The sequence below is a fragment of the Leiobunum rupestre genome, chromosome 2 (assembly GCF_980474605.1).
Source record: "Leiobunum rupestre chromosome 2, qqLeiRupe1.1.hap1, whole genome shotgun sequence".
Lineage (NCBI taxonomy): Eukaryota > Metazoa > Arthropoda > Arachnida > Opiliones > Sclerosomatidae > Leiobunum > Leiobunum rupestre.
In genome coordinates, this window is record NC_143385.1 from 27488385 (window position 1) to 27511403 (window position 23019).

The 23019-nt window shown below is 39.8% G+C and overlaps 2 protein-coding genes across 2 annotated transcripts; both read right to left on the reverse strand.

Moving 5' to 3' along the window:
• Nucleotides 1-503: 503 nt before the first annotated feature.
• On the reverse strand, nt 504-4645 carry LOC149957242 (baculoviral IAP repeat-containing protein 3-like). The gene is made up of 3 exons (XM_090166919.1): nt 4308-4645; nt 4133-4237; nt 504-509 (listed from the first exon to the last, which is right to left on the reverse strand). Exons 1-3 carry the CDS (start codon nt 4620-4622, stop codon nt 504-506), a joined length of 426 nt encoding a protein of 141 aa, XP_090023045.1. The 5' UTR covers nt 4623-4645.
• Nucleotides 4646-11977: 7332 nt separating this feature from the next.
• Nucleotides 11978-16361, reverse strand: LOC149957243 (uncharacterized). The gene is made up of 5 exons (XM_090166920.1): nt 15957-16361; nt 14026-14333; nt 13593-13964; nt 12974-13528; nt 11978-12887 (listed from the first exon to the last, which is right to left on the reverse strand). Exons 1-5 carry the CDS (start codon nt 16359-16361, stop codon nt 12170-12172), a joined length of 2358 nt encoding a protein of 785 aa, XP_090023046.1. The 3' UTR covers nt 11978-12169.
• Between the last annotated feature and the right edge of the window lie 6658 nt (nt 16362-23019).

Below are 23019 nucleotides of genomic sequence, written 5' to 3' on the forward strand. Positions count from 1 at the left end.
AATATTAATTTAGTATATTTGTTTGTGCTGTCTTGTTTACCAACATATATAAACATCCCTTTTTTATCTGCAAAGTTCGTTTTGGTTAATATAAATTATAATTATTATTGAATATCTTCAATGAAAGTAAATGGTTGTTTTGAATTTTTTTTTAACAAATATTAAAAATAAAATTTAAATTAATTTTTAATAGAATTCCTAACATATTTAACATTAGTTGAAAATGTAAAATTCGCTCTGCAAACATAAAAACCGAATATTTAAATTTTAATAACAGACAGATGAAATCAGAAGCGCATTGTGAATGTAACAGAATTAATAATGACACGGTAATTAAGGTTTAAATTAAAAAAATAATCGATTTAAATATCCTCTTTTTTAAGGAACATGTTTCTGCAATTAATATTTATATTTTGAATTCCACAGTTAATGTAAAATTAAAAAACGTGTACTTAACAGTTGAATTGTCTTTGTGATTGTGAATACGATAACTGGTCTGCTGTTTAAACCTAAATCCATAAATCAAACGGTTTTATGATACAGGTTGTAGAACATGTCGTATAATTAGTAAATAATAATTTAAGCTAAATTGTTCGAAATCTGATACCTTGGATTGAAAACAGAATATAATTTGTGTTAATTAATGTTTAGTTTTATCTTTTTATTAGAATAACAAAATCTAAGACCGTTGCGCCCGTACGTTCGAAAAAGCACACAAGTTCAACAAATTACGTTGCCTGTTTAAACACGTAAATAATTCCCTCTATATAAAAACATATACGATAAAATTGGTTTATAATTAACATTCGATAGTGAACCAGGTTACACTTATTATTTATTAATATAAGATAAAAGTATTTTTGAGAAAATTCACTTAATTCTAGTGAGACATTCCAAATCTTGCTATTTTTTCATAATTATTCTTATATTTTTTATCTTAATTTATAATAAAAGCTCTTACAGATAATTGATTTATAGAAACTACGCTGACAATATAAAAATACAAAAATGATACTTTTTTATTTATTTTTACGTGTTTAATAATTAAATTTAATTTATTGAAATATCCTGGTAGCCAATACATTTAGTCTTTTGCGAAAGAAGTATTATTATTATTATTACTAATAGTTAAGTATTATAAACGATTGTATCTTCAAACAGTAAATTGTTAATCAGCTTTGTTTTTAAAACAATTCATTTTTATTTACAATTTTTTTCAAATTAGAGGATTTATAAATTGATATTTTATTAATATCTAGCATTTGTTTGTAAAAACCAGTTTTTTCTTCTCACGGGCTCTGTTGAATGTTTCCTTGTGAAACGTGATCTGCGTTTATAATTTTATCGTTTGTTAGAAAATTGTTGAAAAATCCAAACTAGTTTTACAAGGCTGTAATTGTAGTTGATAACGTTTACACGTGACGATAATTAAGGGGTGGGTATCAAATTACTTCTACAAGGCTAATGCAATAGAATGTTGAACCAGTTATATCCTAGAGGTAGTTTTTATTTATGAATTTAAAGATATCGCTCGCAATCCGGCAGAATTTCATAGAGCGTGCTTCTGGTAACGCTGTTCAACATAAAGTTAAAATTATCAATCAATGTAATTAATGTTTAATTTTGAAAATAATTAAAATTATTAAACTTAATTTTGTTTTAATTTAGCCACCAATAAATACCCGTTCGTTTACTGTGTATAGTCAGAGAAAATTCTATTTACAATGTTGCTATTTTTAATTTAAAAAAGTTAATTATTTTTTATTTATTTTAAATAAATGGGTTTTGGAATTCTTATTGATTATGTAATTTAAAATGTTTTTCCAACTTAAGAATATATTATTTTACTATTAAAAATTAACCAGACATCCATTTGGGTAAAATTATAGTCTTTTGCGTTGCAAAAGTTAGTGTTCGGCAGTCGATTAATTTTTTTCCATGAATAAAATAAGCTCGGCTATATTTCAATATTTATTTAAATAACCAATAGTTTAATAAAAATTGCAAAATGTTTAAATAATTGAAAGTGAATAAGCCTATTATTTAAATAAAAACAAACAATTACTTAAATAAATACCGCTTTTATTCAAATAAATGCATGGTTGCGTAAAAACATAAGTTAAAATGATATTCTTTTCCCATCTTTTTTTAAAATAAATCGGAAAATTTGTGGATAATGAATAAACATTTGCGAACACTAGCAAAAGTATCAATAAAAACAACATTGTATCTTCAAAAATGTAAGAATTATTTTTATATTGGTAAAGTAATACGTTTTATTGTAGGTGGATAACATTATAATTTTGAATTGCTAAAACATTAAGTTCATTGTAATGTTTTAAAATGTTTATTGATTGGTTATGTAATTAATTTATTATATAAAATCATTGTTTTTTGGGAATTTTTATTGATTATGTTACTTTAGAATGTATTGGAGTACTATTGAAAAACAATTTCCTATTTGGATTGCAAATATAAAAAAATGTATCTCCAAAAGTAAATACATTTTATTTTATTTATTATAAACAAAATTGGCTATATCTCGGGCGAATATTGACCAATCAGCGCCATTGTAATTTGTTGTGTTTTTAAAATATGTATTGATTGTTTATTATGTCGTTATTGTATTATTTATTTATCTCCAAAAGTAAATAAAGTTCCATTTCAACAGGTGTAAAACATAAGTTATTGGTCGGATATTGACCAATCAGGCCTATTGCAATTTGTTGTGTTTTAAAATATGTATTTTATTTCGACAGGGTAAGTTAAATTGTATTTTATTTCGACCGGGGTTATACATAAGGGGCTATATCTCGGGCGGATATTGACCAGCCCCATTGTAATTTGTTTTAAAATGTGTATACATAGTTTGCACCGAAGGGAGGGGCCTATGGTCTCCAAGGAAACTGGGAGGGCGATCAAAAATTCAAACCATTTCGCGCGTAGCTACTAAATAGGTAGCCATTTTGTTGGTAATATCGTCAAAGCGACAAAACGTACGAAAATTAGATTTATGCTTTCAAATTTTAAATGGGCCCTAAACAAAGTCAGATAAGATTCTAAGGCCGGGTTATTTAAATAAAATATCAAATTACGACAGAAATATCTACGAAAAGAAGTTGACAAAGCTTATCAAAGTAAGGCCTTTGCGGTCATCCTTTTTACAATTACCTTCGCTATCGGATAAAATAAACAATTTTCGCTCTCCCTTGGTAATTGAACTACTCGAACAATTTTTAACCAGGCAGATAACCATTTTTACCGTGAAACTAATTTCTTAATCATTTGAAAATAATTAAAATCCGCAAACAGACGATTGAAACTGTTAACCCTCTCGTTTTACTAAGAAATCTACACCGGCAAAATGGCGGCATAGAACCGATCATTCTAGCTCAAATTAAATATTTGTTCTTGGTTCTTATATCTATACTTGGAACTGCGTCATTGATGACGTAGGGATGCAAACTATGTATTGATTGTTTAAGAGATAAGTGAGTGCGTATGCCGATAAGGGGCACCTGCGGGCGGGGGAAACGGGCCCCTATAGGGGCCCCCTTTTGCGGCAATATTCGGCGGGGTCAAAAGGTTAGCTGATTTACGATGTTAGGTCAATAGGTTATCTGCCCCTATGGACACGATGCAAACAGCCGTTAAATAGGTGTGAAACGGGCCCCTGTAGGGTCCCCCATTTTGCGTACATTTTCGGCAGGTCAATAGGTTAGCTGATTTATGATGTTAGGTCAATAGGTTATCTCCCCCTATGGTGGTGACACGATGTTATGCAAACAGCCGGCCCGTCATAGTTAATAGCTGGAGGCACCCCCATTTTAGGTCAAAAGGTTAGATGATTTACGATGTTATAACCCATAAAACCCAGGTGTTAACCCATTTTAGGTCAATAGGTTATCTGCCCCTATGGCGGTGAAACGATGTTATGCAAACAGCCTACCCGTCATAGTTAATGTCGAGTTGGTTGGTTTTCGCCGACAAACACTTTCGGGCCCCTAAGGGTAGCGTAAAATAGCGGGCGGTCATCGGTAAAAGTGTTTTGGGAAAAAAAGAGAAGAGTGTATACAAATTATAAGGTTTTATTAAGATATTTTTCGAGTACAGGCTGTATAATACGATTTACCTTTAAAATACGTCTTTGGAAATGTATTTTATTTATATCATGGTAATTACGTCGATCTTCGTAGGGTATATACCAAAGTTCACTCAAAGGGTTGAAACGAACCATCTGAAATTAGCGTTTTTACGAGCATTTTCATTAAATGTTCTACCTCGAGGCGTTTGATGGTAAGAGTTACGTTGTCGCCGGGTCCCTCGGGGGTGGTTGTAGGTCCGCCGGAGATGTATTTTTCGGATGGCGGGATATCTTGGCCCTCCAAAGCGGCGGGTGACGGACAGTTGGGATAAAATTTGTCGTGTTCCGTTTGGGGTACGTCGCCGGTTTCCCAACTGCCTAACTGTCCGTGGCAGAGGTAGCATTCGACTATGCCGTCCGAGTCTACGGCGAAAAGTCCTGCGTGGGCCAAGTCTTCCTTGTTCACGTGTACGTTGTCCCATTGCTTGAACGTTTCTAGCCGACCGGTTACGGTGGTGAGATCCTCGTGACTAGCCATCCCGATTCTCTTTGAGCTACGGAATAATATTTCTAGGTCTAAACCCCAAAATGACGTAATCTATAAAAATGACATAATTTAAAAATGACTCACTAAAGATGACGTAATCTACACCATGAAACGTAAAGATTACGTAGATGCGTTGTGGTTTTCATAAGCCAGCCGCTATGGGAAAGAGGAAGATGTCTCCGCTTAGGCTACCAAAGAAATGCGGGATATGCTCGGAAATATACCGGTCCGTGAGAGGTTTCAAACAACATTTAATGACACATTTATCGTGTAATACAATGAAAGAAGATTCGGATCTGGCGTGTGATTGTGATGCGAGTGAATCGCTCCATTACACGGAGGCCGAGGAAATGTCAGATGATAAAATTATCGATTATCTTAACGAACTTATTGTGGCATGTAAAAAGCGCGGTGCCACAATGGAATCAACCGAACCAACTACATCTAACCTGCCAGCCGAATTAAAAATGCCGACTGAAAAGGAAATGGCTGCTCTGATTTATTTTCAAGAATATTGTAAAACTAATCAAATTCATAATATTAAAACCGCTGTAAAGAAAATGTGAATAAACGTTTTTATATTGAATACATTGTTATTTTTAAAGGTGACCGTATAAAGTAAATTTTACATTGATAAATTGACACTTAATATTTTTAAAATACGTTTATAATATTTTTCTACCGTGGGCGAATGAATGGACACAATGAACTATTAATTACGTAATCTAAAAAAAATGACGCGAGCAATGAGAAATAACGAGTCGGATTTATAAGATAATAAAAAATATTTATTTTATAAGATGATATATTACAAAAATTATTTTTCTTTTACGAGTCAAAAAAATATTATAGTGTGATACAAAAAAAAATTAAAATGGACATCGTAATTGACTGTCTATTTCAGCGCGGTTCTGGGTAATCCAGTCGGCGAAAAGTAGACTTCGTTCCAAAGAACACGGTTGTCGGGTGTTTAGAGTTTGATGTCGGAATAGACATTTTACTGGCGGGGGCGTATCAAAAGTCGCAGCTCGGGGACAGTCAAAAGTTTCCAAATCGTATATGGCGGTCTCAGTATAATCGGCTAAAAATTTACACTTTACGTCTCCTTTTGTAAAAATCATATCCGCACTCGATACCGCTGATATAAGGCAGGCGGGTAGTTTATAATAGGGGAGATACCCCGCGGTCCAGCAAATACCGTGAAGGTTCCTAGACACCCAGCCGTTTTGTCTTTTAATGGCGTTCGGAAGTTGTTGTACTGGATAGGGTTGTTCGAAAGTCCAAGCTTGAACGGCGGGAGGGGTCGATACTGTTGATATAGCTAGTTCCTTCACGACAATGTCGGGGGGCTCTCCGCCGGAGCGCGAGGCGGATTTTCCTAGTAGAAAGTCAAATTCGACAACGGCCATTCTCGCCATGCCACCGACACGATACTGAGGGTTTAGTTATGAATAAAACGGGGTATAGTCGCGCGACGGGAATTTATACTCCGTTTATGATGACGTAACAGGTTGTTAAATTTTCTAGTGGCCATTATATCATTGTTGACGTCTCTTCGTGAAAAACTCTTAAAGAAGCTTTGGTGACTTCTACGTTTTGATCGGTGACGTATATAAATCACGCAATAATGTCCGCAAATGACGCTCGTTGTCGATTGAAGTCGCCGCTTGGTGGGCGTGATTTTTCTCGAATTTTGTTTTAAAAAAAGTTTAATGGCTGGCAAAATGGGCCGTAGCGCCAAAGAGTCAAAATACCAAGCCCGTTTTAATTTATCAAGGTAAATCGCGACCCAATGGCTGCCAGGTTCATCGTGGGGGTCCAGATTTACAACCAGTGACGCTGGAAAACTATTAATCTTATCGGGTAGACAATCGGAAGCGAATACGCCCATAAAATTGCGCGTACGTCTCAAAATGTTTAAAATCTCGGATCCGCGCATAATTACACGTTTTCAATAGAAACGTTACGATCTTTGTCTACGCTAAAGCTGGCTTGAAATTCGGCGAAAACTACGCAGCTTAACGTTTGCGGGACTGGTTTAGCGAACGAAAGCTCCAAACGCATCTGTCCCTGTCTGGAGGGGTTCCAATAATGACTCTCACCCGCGCTATGGTCGTTTGAAATGTCGAAGACGTAAAAAGCGTAGCCCCCGGCATAATCTCCCCGGGAAATATCGATCCCGGTGTTTCTATAATGAATTCCGCTACCCGTGAATAAAGTATGATAGGCTTGAATATATTGTCCCGCGTCGTAGTTTGGCGTAATAGGTTTCGAATCCACACCGTCAGAATCCACGTAAAGAGCTAAACTCGATAAATCTTGATGTTCGAAAGCGTACGGGTTTTTTGCCAGGGTTCCATTGTAGGCTTCGTGATCCACCAGCGCGACAATCAAGCGAACCGGGAGGGTACCCAAATATACGTTGGGAATAACGGTGTTTCGGATATTCGAGTTGATGGTGAATATTTTAGTTTCGGTGCGAGTAAAAGCGTACTTTGCTGCTGCTCGTGACAAGGCGTTTTCGTGAGCGATAAGTATTTTGGGTGCAATTTGTACACGACGTACCAACAAGCTCGCGTCCGTAATGATAATTTTATAGTCAACCCCGGGCTTCGGCGTACCCATTAACGCAAAACTCGCTTTACTTCGCGATAGTTTAATACGTAAATCTACGCCATTAATTAAATATTTTTCGACATTGAGCGCGTCAAGAAACAGCGGACCAATTAAATCTATTTCTTTCGACTGATCCGTGAATCCTTTCCGCTGTTTAAAACCCTCGTTGGCAGTGACCGAATTCATTTCGCCGGGGGTATCCTTGTACCACAGCGCGCCTGTTAAATGGGACGCTTTGGCACCCTTGTCAAAATTTAACAAAGTTTCAATGTACGCCCGATAAGCGTACGAACAAGCTGACGGAGACAGTAAGGTTCCGTTAAGGTAAACTTCCGCGTGATTAAATAGCGTGTGCAAAAAATTGTTACACCCCCCTACAACATCCGACGGTAATAAACTTTTGCCCGCGTCATCGGCGACGATTTTAGCTTTAACAAGTAGGTACGTAAGCGGTAAATCAATGTACTCGTGCCCGCTTCCAGGAATATTAAACTCGACGGTATCGCCTCGCAGCGACGAGATGGGTTTGAAGGTTGTCCATTTTCCTCCCTCAATTGACGTTTGGATAGGCGCGGTTTGAAAAATATCAAGTTCACTTTTTAACGCTTCGCAATGACCCATAATTTTAGGAGAAAATATCAACGACCTTTCTAGATCGTTTCCTGCCTACTAATGATTTTTTTCCACCGCGTTTTGGTCTTTTCTTAATTGTTTTAGTTTTGCGTTTACGTTTCCCAGTCCCGTATTGTTGTTTGAGATCATCGTACTTTTCTGTAAGCCTCCGTTTGGTAGCTTCACGTATGGATGACCCCGTCGAGACATCAGCCAAAACTTGTTTTCCCGTGGAGAGGGCTTGGCCCCCCAAAAATTTCGCCCCCCGTAAAAGAAACGGTTTCGCTAGCTTGTACAAGCCGGAGAAGAAACTCCCAAACCCGCTTCCGAATTGCCCGTGCCCCCGCTGATAAGGCGATCCCACGTATACGTCGGGAATAGCGCCACCCGCCTGAGTGGCATAATATTGAGCGTACGGGCACGCTACGCAGCGTCTTTTTTCAAGAACGTGTCTTAAGGGCATCTTGGACGCAAATGAAGTTTTACTGTTAGATTGCCAAACTCAAAAGGAGCTGGTTTCCCATAAACATCGCGTAGATCTATTTGGATAGTATCAAAGTATTTCTTCTCAATGGGCACGTAATGCGGCGAAATGTATGTTTTCTCGATATGAGTACCAAATCGGGCTGATTCGTCAACCGCTATTATTCTTAACAATTTGACGAGCGACGAGCCCACCACTTGATCAGCGACGATATCGGAATAAACGAAGATTTGGGGCGGAATGTGGAAATTTAAGCGAGCCGGGTTCTCGCTTCTGCCCGCGATAGTTTTAGTTCTTTCAAATCCTAGCGTGTTGCTCAGTCCGTCACTCATAAATACGCCATAGGGGGTAATATTTTTTCCAACCAGCGCCACGTGTCCGTTCAGCGGATCGTGGGTAAGACACACATTAGCGGCGGTGCATAGCGCAGTGTCGTTTACTACTTTAAGTAAATGGTCTATACTCAAGTAATGCCCCGGAGGGATTTCTCGCATCGTCCCGACCATTTTAGGGTCAGACTGTCCCCCATGTTGGGCGGGATTAACGCGGAAATAGACGTAATTGTCATAGGGCAACACGTTGTAAAACGAAAAGGGATACAATATTTCCACCAACGCAACTTCCCACCCCCCCTTTAATTCGATAGGTTCGGGTAATTTTATCGTGAAACAGGCTACCGTATTATTCGGAAATATCTCGAGATTTGAATTACTGGGTATCGTTAGGTAAAAGGCTTCGGACATCTTTAGCAGAAACCCAAGAATTGAATGTAGCCGGATACCCTAACCAAGAAACGAAATATTCGACTTTACCCTTTGAGCGTCGCTTCTTTAATACTTTGTCAATTGTATATTCTTCCGGTTTTATAACTCGTTGAATTTCTTTGAAATAAAAATATCCCGTGATGGGTTCGTCAGCCAAATCAACGAGCTTAAATTGAAGAGGTCTTTTAGTATTCTTGAAAATAACTTTAAATATTTCGGCGCTCCAATTTTGATCGCTGTACCCTTTTAAAAACGGTCTGGCAGTTCGGGTAATCCTTACGTAATCGCCGACTTTGATACGGCATTTTCGGGGCTTGAGGGCGGCTGGCTGAGACTGCCCTGGTTTGTAAATATTTCTATAAACTTGAAGAATATTTTTGTCGTTTACATCGAAGGGAGCCATTTTAATTGCAGTATGATAACTGGCGTTATACGAATGAATTAAATTGGGCAGCTCGTCGAGATAGCGTCGCGTGTTTTTATGAGTAAAAAAACGATACATGCGCTGTTTCAGGGTCCTATTAAAACGCTCTACCATCGCGGCTTTAACATCGCTATTTTCGGAATGGTAATGTCTAATGCCCTCCTCTTTTAGGAGTTTTAAAACAGTCGAATTAACGTACTCCAACCCACGGTCGAACTGTATAGCGCGGGGCTTGCCCCGCTCTTTAAAAATTATTTTCAGGGCGCGGGCAACCTCCGCGCCGGTCTTACGTTTTAGGGGGACGGCAAATGCCACTCTCGAAAAGCAATCTATACAAGTAAGAATAAATGTGTATCCGGAATTGTCGCTCGCTAAAGACCGCATATCTGCCAAATCAGTCTGATAGAGGTCTAGTCTGTTTCCCACACGAATCTTTCGTCGTTGGAATTTTCGAATAACTGGTCTATGTAACGTATAGGCGTCGTGAGTTTGCAAAAACGTTTCAACATTCTCCCGAGATATTCCGAGCTCTTTGACAGAATCGTATAATTTTTCAACACCCCCGTAGCTAGCTGGATTACGAGAATCGAAATATATTTTTTCGAGTCTAGTCGTTACGTTTATCGGTAACTCTCCCATTTCAAAATTTTGACACTCGGCGTTTTCTTTTTACGTAAACGGTTCTTAATAGTAGGCGACCAAAGTTTCGGTGACTGTCGATGTGTCGCGAAAGAATTAGGCCCGACCGCTGACGGCAAAGTTTTCTTTCGTTTGGAGGAGGCGAGCGAAAGATGGGGGCCCGGGGGGGCGGAAGCTGTTACGAACGAAGTAGACGGTAATGGGGTGGTGGTGGGGAAGGCTTGAGGGGTGATTTTCCGTAGTTTACCCACCAGGTTATTAAATTTTGACCAACTCTGGGGTCTCGGCGCGTGGGGACTTATTAGATAATATACTAAATCAACAATATCAGAATCCGTTTGTATTTCACCGTCTAATAAAATCTGCCCGTGGCTGTCCCACCGCAGTCGACCGCTGTCCGAAATCAAATGATTAAATATAGCTCGGGCGCTCGCTCTGTATCCTAGCGGGAACAGATTGACTAATGTATCGAAACTGGGCGTATCGTTATTTTCAATCGGTTTATTTCGAGCGTGCTTTTTTAATAGCATCTCTTCGTATATCTTCCACTTGGTCCTGTCATCGAGCGCTTCGCTTTTTAAAATATCAGCCATTTCCGTGTCAATATCCGGTTTGAGTTGTTGATGGGGTGGCGTAATCGGCGCTAAAGTCATTTTTTTCGAGTACCTTAACATTTTTTATGTTCAACCTGTTAGGGCTCCCACGAGCGACGACACAATAGGCAGAAGAAACGAGAAAAATCCGGCACCTTTTTGATTTAATAATATTCGTTTTTTAGTTTGCCAGCCCAATTTTTTCTGGGCAATTTTGCGTAACGTTTTACGGTGTATTTTTAATCGTAGTTTTTGCCGCGTGGTTAGACGTATATTCCCGATAAGAGTATTATACACGCAATCAGATATCGCTTCGATCAACTCTTTATTGGCGTTAATTAAAATATTACGTCTCTTAACGCCCTTTAATTTGCCGATCGATTCGAGCAGATGTTTTTGCGACCTGACTCGTCGAGACATTGTACATCGAATGAATTCGACTCGCGGCGGGTGTGTGTGTGGTAACTAACCACCCTCGGAAAAGTATTATTTCGGAATGTATACCGAGACTTGCTCGCCGGGGAAAATATTAGTTCTGATCCGATGTGAATCGGGGCAATCTTTCTGAAGGTCGATCAATACGTAAGAGTTTGGGTCTCTAGTCGCGTCAGAAATCGCTTCGATAACAAAGTTGGAATTATCGGGGGCCATTTGGCGCGCCAAACAATTAATCTGTGTTTTGTCCCGTACATTTTTCGTTAAAAGTATGTAGTGCGCATTGAGGGAAATTTCGCGACACCCGCGACCCTGATGAAATAAATTTTGACTTATGTAGATAAAGCTAACATTACGATGATGCGAGACTTTGGTGAACAACTGGGCAACTTCTCCTTTTTGACCCGCCCCCATTAAATCGTCTAAAACGGCCAGTATCCGTTTCGAGCCGTCAAATAAGTCAGGATCGGGTAAACCCTTATGCAATATAACGTTATATTTTTTAAGTTTATCGTATCCTGGCTGATCCTCGCCGTAAAACCAGTGGATTTCTTCAATTTGAGGTTCAAACATTTGTTTTAAATGTTTAATCAGTTTTTCTACGAAATATGTCTTACCACTTTGGCTAGGCCCGCAAAGTATGATGTTACAACTGTGATAAAAAGGGTACATTATCACCGCGTAGCTGAAACCAGAATGAAATAAAATGGACATTTTGTTTTTATATATAATATTTTTATTTTTGACAATAACAAAACACGTTTTCCCGTGACACACCCCCTTGCCACGTGGAAAGCGGCCGGCGCGCTAGAGACACACCCCCCTCGTGACCCCGACGCGCGCGGATAGCGGATCGAGAGAGAGAACGCGCGCGCGCCTCTCTCTCTCTCTCTCGAACGCCGAGACGGCGACCCGCGGAGACCGGCGCCTCTCGACCCGCGGCTCGCCCGCATAAGAGCGAAGGTTTTTTTTTAAGCGCGTATTTTATATCCGAATGGAACTGTTCGGTAATTCGATAAAACCCGAACTTTATCCATTACGGGCCGATACGCTTTTTCCAAGTCGACGCTAACGAGCGTATGATCCGGAAGTCGACGGATTTGTTTGGGCAGAGGCACGGCAAACGCCGCCGGTATTTCAGTTTCTTCGTCAGTCACTCCTAGCATAGTTTTTAAATTTTCGCCGTTAATGATATGCTGATTACCGACATTAATTCGAAATCCTTTCACTTTCGTAACGTTAAATTTTTCGCCCGTATCCGGATTTTTCACCCAAAACGAGTAATTTTTTGGCCCGCCATACGCGGCTTCGTAAATAAACGAATTCTTTCCATAACCGGATAACTCGCTGACCATATCGCCCAAATAATGGCCCGTAGTTATAAGGGGTTGTTTCGAGACGTACTGGAGGGCGTCAGTGTCCAAATATAACGCGTTCTCTCCGACTATTTCAAGATATTTTAATAAAACTAATCTCGCTTGACAGGTTGTATAAGCGGCAATTACGCAATTTGTATGTTTTAGAGGGATTTCCGCTTCCTTGATGGGGGCTGATTTCACTAGAAGAGTCGTATCGTTGACTGTCAAAACCGATTTTACGTTGATTTCAGGATTTGATAGCAGTTCAAAGAACACTTTGGGTTCGCGAACGATTTCAGTTTTGGTCACAATGGATCGCTGACCGAGTTTTCTGGAAAAAAAAGTTTTAATATCTATCACGCTACCCAATATGATTTATAACCCCAATGGGGGGGGGGTAATAAAATCCATACAGACCCCCACATGGAATTCAGCATTAATTTCGAGATGGCACGAAGTCCTTCGTTTTTGGAGACTTTGGTAGGGTCCAATTTGACCCCTTCATGACGTTCGAAAGCCGCAATGTATTCAGCCTGGGCTTCGGGGGTCTGACAATCTGACGGCCAGCCGCTCGCCTCCACCTTGGTTTTTAGGAAACAGTCAACGTAATCTCGAAAAATCCCTCCACTGTCCGTTGCAGGATCGTATTGCGTCACCGTGTATGACCACGCCTCAATTTTTTTTGTAATTTTGTATCCGCGATTTACCGCCCATCTTAATTCGTCGATTACCCAAACGCCTTTAAGCATTCTTTCGTCGTCAGAATGCTCGCAGTCACCCTGATACCGTAAATCGGCACACGTCCGGCATAGGGTAAACGTTAACTTTTTGTTAACGGTCTGATACGGAAGAATAGGATGGAATAAATTGGTTGGCGGGAGCACGTTACATAACAATAATCCCTCAAAATCGTCAATGGCTGGAATATCGCTACCGAGCAGAATTGTCGGATGACCAACGGGGACTTTGCCACTATAAAAAGGAAAACACACTTAAATATTTGTTTTCGTTATATATATATTTTTCGATATAATACCGTTTGTTTATAAAAGGGTACAGGCTGCAAATGTCCACGTAGAATATTTTATCGTCGGTCCCTTCAACGTTACAGTACGTTCGTAGGGCTGATACTCTGCCCCCGAAAAAAGCGGCTCGCGGGTCTAAACGTTCAGTTAAAGTTTCCGAAAAATTAGAATTTTTTAAAAATTCATTTATGGCTGGATTTTGTTGTTTTTCCAAAATCCAATCGCACCCCCATTGTTGAATGACGGTATAACCCATTTCTTTAAGTTTATTGGTTGTCCGCATCGTGTTGGAAAATCGTGTATTAAGGGTATCGCTCGCGTTAGCGTATAATGGCTGGTTCCTATTTACAGAGTCCCCGAAGCAAGTCCTACAACCGTGATACCTTTAATGAAAAAAAACCTGTTTATATTTTGTCTCTTCGAACTTTTTAAAATAATACTTACCAACAGCCCTGATATTGTAGAGCGTTTTTCTCACCGATTAGACCATCAATTTTAATTTTTCCAGCACGCGGTTCTCGACCATTCAGCGTTGACACGATGGTAACATTCCGGACATGCGCTTCCCAAGCCAGCCATTCTAAAGCCTCGGTGGATTGAGGCTCGGATAACCGATACAAATTAGCCGGTATTATGCCAATCGTTTCTGGCTCCAAAAAGTTTTTCCTTAGCACGTAACTGCACACTGACGCGATAGTCACGCCCACGCTAAACGGATTAACTTCGCACAAGTCTTGAAATAGTTTCATAAACTTTAAACAACCCTTAGCTAATATGTGGGTATCTCTAGAACAATAGAGTTTTAACGTTTCGAGGTAATTAAATCCCGAACTCTTTTCGGATTCGAGAGCGTACCATTTGTTAAAACTTTCGCGGTCTTTCGCCGTGAAATATTGGGCCCCGTAAGCTTCCAAGGGGGGCAGCGAGTTCTCCGAGACGTAGTTTGTTTGTTCGGGTTTGTAAATGTCAAAATTATTATCAACTACGTTGAATAGAAAATGAGGGAAAAAATCTTTCGTATATTCGCGACCCAGCTCGAACGTATCCGCGAATTTCGACAGAGGAATGGGTATATAATTATACGAATCCGATAGAGTTAAATTGTGTAGTTTCAGTTGCAAGATGCGAGTTCCATTTATTATCGGATCGGGCTCAAACGAGTCGGCACTCTCCATTATAACTTGTAATAGGAGTTGCGTATCATAATTACTCGCATTATGTCCCAGCGCGGTCACTCTTCTTATCCGAGCCAGTGTTCTTAAATATTCGAAAAAGTTTCGCGCGGAATCTGAACCCAGAAATTGTCTTTGGCGAACGCCGCAAAATCTGCATGCTACGTCGGGGGTATCAACACACGCGACACAATAAGTTTCCGACACGCATAAAATGGGTTGATGAATATAACAGTTTTTCTTATCGGGGTGCCGTTTGGTTTGGACCGTTTCAAAATCGTAAAATATCCACATTTGCGTGGGCTGACCGTTGGAATCGAAACGTGGTGGGGGGTGTCGCGGGTCTTTTATTACTTGGATGTAACATTGATGTCCCGAGGGGGAAAACTTACGACAAACGGTACAATACTGTTCGGTACAAGAATGCAGCTGGCCGTCGCGTTTAGTCAAATCGATTAGAATCGAACATTCCGTGCAATGAAATAAATTTTGGCATAATGATAATTTATCGCCTGTTAATTTTATTTTATGATGAGCGTAGCAATCGACACCCGTAAACTTACGTAAACAGTCGGGACATTTTATTATATCTCCGGTACATTTTATGGCCCTGCAGCACGCGAAACAATAGTCTGAACACGCGTGGGTGCTATCTTGTCTGTACCCCTCTAGACACTTTGAACAAAACTTTTCTTTCCCGAATAAGGGAGCCAGCTTTTTAACTAGATTGAAATGCGCCCCCTCGTTTAAAAGTACAATACGTTTTCTGTCCATACCTCCCCTTACTCTAGAATCGTACACCAAGGTCGGCCAGCTGTTTTTAATTTGATAGATTAAAATATCGTATTCTTTGAGATACGTTCTAAATTTTCTAATCGACTCGGGCGACGCGCATTCTTTATTAGGTCGGACACCCGATTTGGAGCATAGGAGGAGCGCCTCGGCTCGCTGGGCCACATTGTTTTCTTTGGTATGCGACAAAGTTTCATAGACCGTTTTTAGTCTTTTGTTTTCGGGTTCATTCTGATATTTACACAGTGCCACACCGACGCAAAGAGCTCTAGCGAGACAGATTGAGTCGCTGTTCGCAATACGGACAATTGCTCGTCTATTTCTAGAAAACAGGGCAAAGGTCTCTAGTCGTTTCCGTTTTGTACGGCCACCGCCTTGGGGGAGACGGACAATGGAAAAAGTTAAATTAACGGGTGCCAGGAAAAACGCTTCTTCCTCATCTGAATATATAGATTCGGATATCTCGTCGAGAAGGGCCTCGATATCAATTTGGTCACGTCTCCTAAATGAAATGGTTATATCGGGATGCGCCGCACCCAGCGCCGAACTACGGATTACTAGTTGTACCATGTCAGCGGGGTTTACGTCGCGTAATACCCGTTCAGTGACCCTGGCAAGCCCTTCCGCTATATTACCCGATATTTCAGCTTCCAATTCAATTCCCGTCATATTGAAGTTCGGGAACTGTTTTTCATTCTGACCCAAAATTACGCAATTCGGGTCCTCAAATTCAATATACCCTACAATTGGGAAATCTCCCTCCGCCTCCCCGTAACCGCTTTGGTTAAGTAGGTCGTTGAAATAGTCGTCCACCATTTCGGCGGATTCACGCGGTTGAGCATCATCGACCGTGACAATTTCAGGGGCGTCTATAAAAAATAAATATATATTTTAATTTCTTAGATATTTTTCGGTACGAGAAAAAAAACTTACTCTTCAGGTAGTCCAACACAGGTTCGTCATATTCGGCACCCAACATAGCATCCCACTCGAGTTCGAGTAATTCTTTTTCCCGCTTATTATATCTCGCTTCAATAATTTCGCCTAACCGAGGCGGTAATGCTTGATTAAATAATCGGAGTTCGGCTACCGTTTGGCACGCTTCTGGAACGTGGGGGATAGCTTGAACAGTTTCAAAAATTTCAATAACCGTCAAAATTAATTTAAAACTCAGACGGCTAAAGATTGCGGGTAACTTATTTGGTGCAAACCCCGGGTCTAAATTTAAAAATAAACATATTCCGTAATAAAATTGCAGTAGTTGCGGTACGGACCATGGTCTATTTACCTCCAAATCGTCTAGAAACCAACATAAGCTTTCGCTATCCATTTTTTCTAGGCGATAAGAAAACGACTTCCAACTTGAGAATTCCGCTGATTAGTGAAGTTTCTTTGGCCGATAGGGCTCTATTTAAACGTATCTTTTGAGGCTGTATAAAAATAATATCACGTCGTTAAGTCGAAACTCTATTATATAAAACTCGATTGTTTTCTAAAAGATGGACCCCAATGTTTTTTAAGCCTATTAAATTTAAGGGTGGATCAATGACTACTTTAATGATAGCCCCATAAATATGGTGGCGGTTCATCCTTTTATCGCTGACAAAGGTTGTTTTTCAAAAGAGCCGCAGAAAACTCTTTTGACTATTTTGACAAAGCTGGATGAATATACGAAAAAAACTTTTTGACTGTGTCCTTCTTGTTCTCCGAGCGGCCAATTTTTTTACGAGCCGCTGTTTTATTAGACACCAAACCCTTAGGGTGGAATCCTTTGGGGGCCACGCCGCTCGAGTCTTAATTGAACAATGTGGGCCCCTACGGTCTTTTTCTTTGAAGGGAAAATTGTTTAGGGGCTCTTTTTTTGTGTCAACCCTAACCTTTTTTACGATGCAAATTAAGTTTGACCCACGACTCCTGAATTTAACATGACGCGTCAAATCGGGTATTGTTAAAATAGTGTGCACCGAAATGTTTATAAAAAGCGATTGTTTTCACAGCTGTTTTTAAGCGTCGAAGGATGGTCATGGTGAAAGAGTTATATGCTCAAACACTTTTTAAAAAAGACGTTTCAAAGTGTTAGATATTTTTTGGGGACAAACGTTTTGTCGAAAAATGGTTATAAATGAATGTTGTTGCTCGTAGAATTTTATGGAGCCCCATAAACTATGTGGAATAGATCCTCTTAATTATTGTATATATTTTTTTCATTTGTTGGTATATTTTTTCATTTGTAAATAATTCCTTTCTATATTTTAGTTTTTTGTCAATATTTCTTTTTGTATATTTTAGTCATTTGTTTATTTTAGTTTTTTGTTTATTTTAATACTTTGTATGTCATTTGCGTTTTTATAAAATATATAAAGTTTAAATCCGTTTTTTGGTTTATTGATAAATTTAGTTTAACGATAACTTCCGGTATGGAAGGTTCTATCCCCGCCTCTCCCGTTAGTCGGCTTATCGCGAACAATCCTAAAAACGCATTACTAATCGCGTTGATTTTACTTTTAATGGGACTTGTGGAATTTCTATCTCTTTGGTTTACCAATATGGGCGTCGCTATACACATAACACCGCAAAATTTGACTAATCGCGTGAGTCATTGAGTCAACCCATTACATCATCCTGATTACGTCATCAAATTATTATCGCTATATAAGGGATTCATCCCCGTCATCCATCGGCAGTACACTACAAACCGTTTCTCGAGCATCATGTCTAAACGAAGCTGTGTAGATAACGTTCCTGGGCCCACTAAAATGTCTAAATTTGATCCGACTCAGCGGAAAGTTAACCCTCGGTATTCACTTTCATCCGAGCTTTTCGTTACTACGGGTTTTACGTCTGAGCTCGATATATCTGTAGCTCTATGCAATAAAATCACACACCAGGTCTTTGAAATGTCTTCGCGCGCCTGGGATGATTTATACGGCCACTGGGAACAAATAAATGATCCCCAACGGTTGCCCTTTCGATCACCGTTCCCGCTATCTGATGCGCTAGTGACCGCCGCCATGTCTGACCAAAAAGAATTAACCTTGCAAAGTACGATATCCGAAGCGTCGGTCGTAATCAAAGCGCCGGAAACTCGAGAATTGGACCGACTCAAATATTTCATTAATTTGCACATTCAACTCCTTAAAGTGAACCAAAAACTCTTTGAATTAATGGGTTACGTTATAACCGATAATTATCGTAAAATTTACGAAATATTGTATAAAGAACCATGTGCACCCAACAATTTATTTCTATCGGATGAACATGAAAGGTATGATACCGTTGTCCGCTACGCGTCCAATTACGTAACAGCATTTAAAATTATTGACGATTTTAAAGAAACAGTGGCCAACCAAAATATGTTTTGTGTATTTAACTTTTACAATTTGTTTAATATGGTATCTACCAACCATAAATATATTAAAAATAAATTGTTTTATCTTTAAACGTTTTCATCCGCTTAATGTACTGTAACTTTGAATGTATAAATAAAACCTTATAATTTGTATACACTCTGCTCTTTTTTTCCAAAACACTTTTACCGATGACCGCCCGCTATTTTACGCTACCCTTAGGGGGCCCGAAAGTGTTTGTCGGCGAAAACCAACCAACTCGACATTCACTATGACGGGTAGGCTGTTTGCATAACATCGTGTCACCGCCATAGGGGCAGATAACCTATTGACCTAAAATGGGTTAACACCTTGGGTTTTATGGGTTATAACATCGTAAATCAGCTAACCTTTTGACCTAAAATGGGGTGCCTCCAGCTATTAACTATGACTGGCCGGCTGTTTGCATAACATCGTGTCAGTCCACACCACCTGCGGAATAGGGGCAGATAACCTATCGTAAATCATCTAACCTATTGACCTAACCTATTGACCTGCCGAAAATGTACGCAAAATGGGGCCCCTATAGGGGGTCCGTTTCACACCTATTTAACGGCTGTTTGCATCGTGTCCATAGGGGCAGATAACCTATTGACCTAACATCGTAAATCAGCTAACCTTTTGACCGAAAATGGGGTGCCTCCAGCTATTAACTATGACGGGCCGGCTGTTTGCATAACATCGTGTCAGTCCACACCACCTGCGGAATAGGGGCAGATAACCTATCGTAAATCATCTAACCTATTGACCTAACCTTTTGACCCCGCCGAAAATGTACGCAAAATGGGGCCCCTACGGGGGTCCGTTTCACACCTATTTAACGGCTGTTTGCATCGTGTCCATAGGGGCAGATAACCTATTGACCTAACATCGTAAATCATCTAACCTTTTGACCCCGCCGAATATTGCCGCAAAAGGGGGCCCCTATAGGGGCCCGTTTCCCCCGCCCGCAGGTGCCCCGTATCGGCATACGCACTCACTTATCTCTTGTTTATTTATTTATTTCCAAAAAGTAAATAAAGTTTAATTTTCAACAGGGGTAAGTTGGATATTACGTGATTGGGTGTGGCCAAACGTTGCCAAGGCTATAAAGCGAAGGTTTCCCCATCTCGCAAATAACTAATTAGCATTTTAAACGGCGAAAAACGAAAAAACGAAAAAAGTGACACCAAAAGTAAATATGTTGACGTAATCGGGGGGGTAACATATTACCGCCGATATCTCGGGCCGACCTTGTCCGATCGTGTCCCAACTTGTTGGGGTGATAGACCGAGGCTTAAGGGTGGTGGACAGGTGTCATTCGTCGAGGTCAAGGATCATCTTCAAGGTGAAATTTGAGATTGAAAACAAAAATATGTTTTTCGATTTTTCCAAGGACAAAAATTTTGTTTTTGGAAAATATTTTGGGGGTTATTTGGGGGGGTTGTTATGGCGGCCATATTGGCGGCCATCTTGGAAAAAATGGTTCATATTTAGTTTCCTACTACTTGTAACAACTTAATTTATATTATTCTGAATAAATTAAACTCGATTGTTTCGTCTCATTTATTTTAATTAAAATTAAAATTTTATATCGGGCGGGATTGAACCGGGATTACGTTTTTAGTAAATAACTCTGAATTGCGGAGATACCTTTAAGGGAGGTCTTGAGAAATTAATACCACTAGGGACAATTCTTCCGAGGAGAGGTATATTTTGGCTTGCCAAGTTGTTTTTATATATTTCAAAACACACAAAACCAAAAACCGATGCATTTTTTTTCAAACGTTTTCTTCCTTCAATACGATGAATAGTTCATAGTGCGTTCGGTTTCCTTATTTGAGAACTTTTAAGTCCATTTTCAAAATCGTTAGAGATATTTTTTCTCTGAATCAATGTTTATACGTAGCATTTCTTCAATCTGCTATGATGGACAACGCTGATTTTGTCATCGGAATCTCTCACAATCTTGTAATTAACGGGCCCGATGATTTCTTTAACAGTATAAGGTCCGACTCGTGGTTTATGGAACTCAGCACTTTGTCCAGGTGGACAATATGGACTGTAAAGCCAAACTCGATCTCCGGGTTGATAGGCAGTGAAACTGACGCGAGTGTCATATTGTTTCTTCTGATCGTTTTATTTCTTTTTAATTCGAGTAGTGACAAAGTCATTAACACGTGTCATTTCCTCCTCCATACTTCTCAAATAAGTGGCCGGTGATTGTGGTTTATTCATTTCTACTTCAAGAAAAAGTTTTGGTGGAAGCTTCGCTTCTCGGCCAGTCGACAATTTATACGGGGTGACTCCCGTCGAACTGTAAGTGATCCCTCTTAGAGACATCAGCATATAAGGTAGCCTATCTTCCCGGTCATTGTGTTCCTTGGCGATGTAAAAGGTTATTTTTTCCTCCAAAGTTCAGTTTTGACGCTCAGGTAATCCATCAGACTGAGGATGATAAGGCGACGTTCGGTTTCTTTGGATGTCCAGTTTTTCACAATTTTTTTTAAACATTTCAAAATCAAAGTTACTAACCTTATCTGTGATCATAATCAAAGGTATTCCCCATGGCGGGACGTAGTGTAAGAGCGCTGTTATAATGGTTTCAGTTTTTTCATCTGGAAGAGCGTAAGCTTCAGGCCACTTTGTGAAATAATCGGAGACGGTTAGAACGTACTTATTTCGATGGTATAAGTGGTCCAATAACAGCAACTCCGACCTTCTCAAACGCGCGACCAACTTCGATATTTATCATGGGTGCCACCTGGTATTGATGGGGAGGTTTAGTTTGAACACACGGTATGCATTTCCTACACCATTGAGTAATGTCTTCGCTCATCAGGGGCCACCAAAACTGTTTCTGAATGGCGTTTTCTGTCTTCTCTTTTCCGCGATGTCCAGAGTAGGGAGCGTCGTGAAATTCTATTAAGAGGTTCGGAATTAAATTTGCTGGTACTACAATTTGGGAGTGGTTAGTGTCTTGCTTCCTTCTACGCATCAGTCCGTTTTCCTGGTATAAATCAGCAGAATATCTCCACAGATATAAGAAGTGGCGATTTTCTTCTCCTTTCAACTCTTCAGGTGTTGGCTTCTCACCGGTTATCAATTTTGTAGTTAATTTACTGATGTCGGGATCATTTGTTTGTAGTGTCTGAAGATCGCTGAGGGTTATTTTTGGTGCACATAATAACGTGGCGTTGATCGTTTCAGAAAATGTATTGTCTTTTTTTGGTTTAAATTTTCGGGCAAACGCGATAAAGGGTCGGCATTAGCGTGTTTCCTTCCACTTCGATAATGAACTTCATAATCCTATTCTTCCAATTTAAGAATCCAACGTGCGAACTTATCACGCGGTTCCTTCATGTTACCAACGGTTGTGGTCCCTAATGATGGCAAAATGACTTCCGAAAAGAAACGTACGAAACTTTTCGATAGCATGAATTATAGCCAACATTTCTCTTTCGACCGTAGAAGAATTTTTGTCACTTCTGTTCAGGGATCGACTTTCAAAAGCGATAACTCTATCTTGTTCGTGTCGAATTTGCGACAGTATTCCACCAATTCCGCGACAGGAGGCGTCGGTTTCAACTCGAAACTCAGTTTGGAAATCTGGGTACGCTAAGATCGGTTGTGATATTAATCGTTGTTTTAAAATGTCAAACGATTTCTGCCATTCCGTTGTCCATTTAAATCCATATTTCGGTTTCAAAAAATCGTTAAGCGGTGCAGCGATGTAAGCGAAATTTCTTACAAACTTTCGGTAGTACGACGAGAGACCGAGAAACGACTGTACTTCTTTGGTTGATCGTGGAGTAGGTCAATCAGCAACCTTCGATGTATTTTTCAAGTTAGGTTTTATTCCTGAACCAGAGACGATATGTCCCAAATATTCGACTTCGGTCTTGCTGAAAAAGCACTTGCTTGGCTTGAGTTTTATACCGTTGGACTCGAAACAAAGGAAAACCTTTTCTAATCGTTCCAAGTGTTCAGCAAAATTAGACGAGAACACTATGACGTCATCCAAATATATCAAACAAATCTCCCATTGAAGCCCACGTAGAATTCACCCCGTAAGTCTTTGAAACGTGATGGGGGCGTTCGAGAGTCCA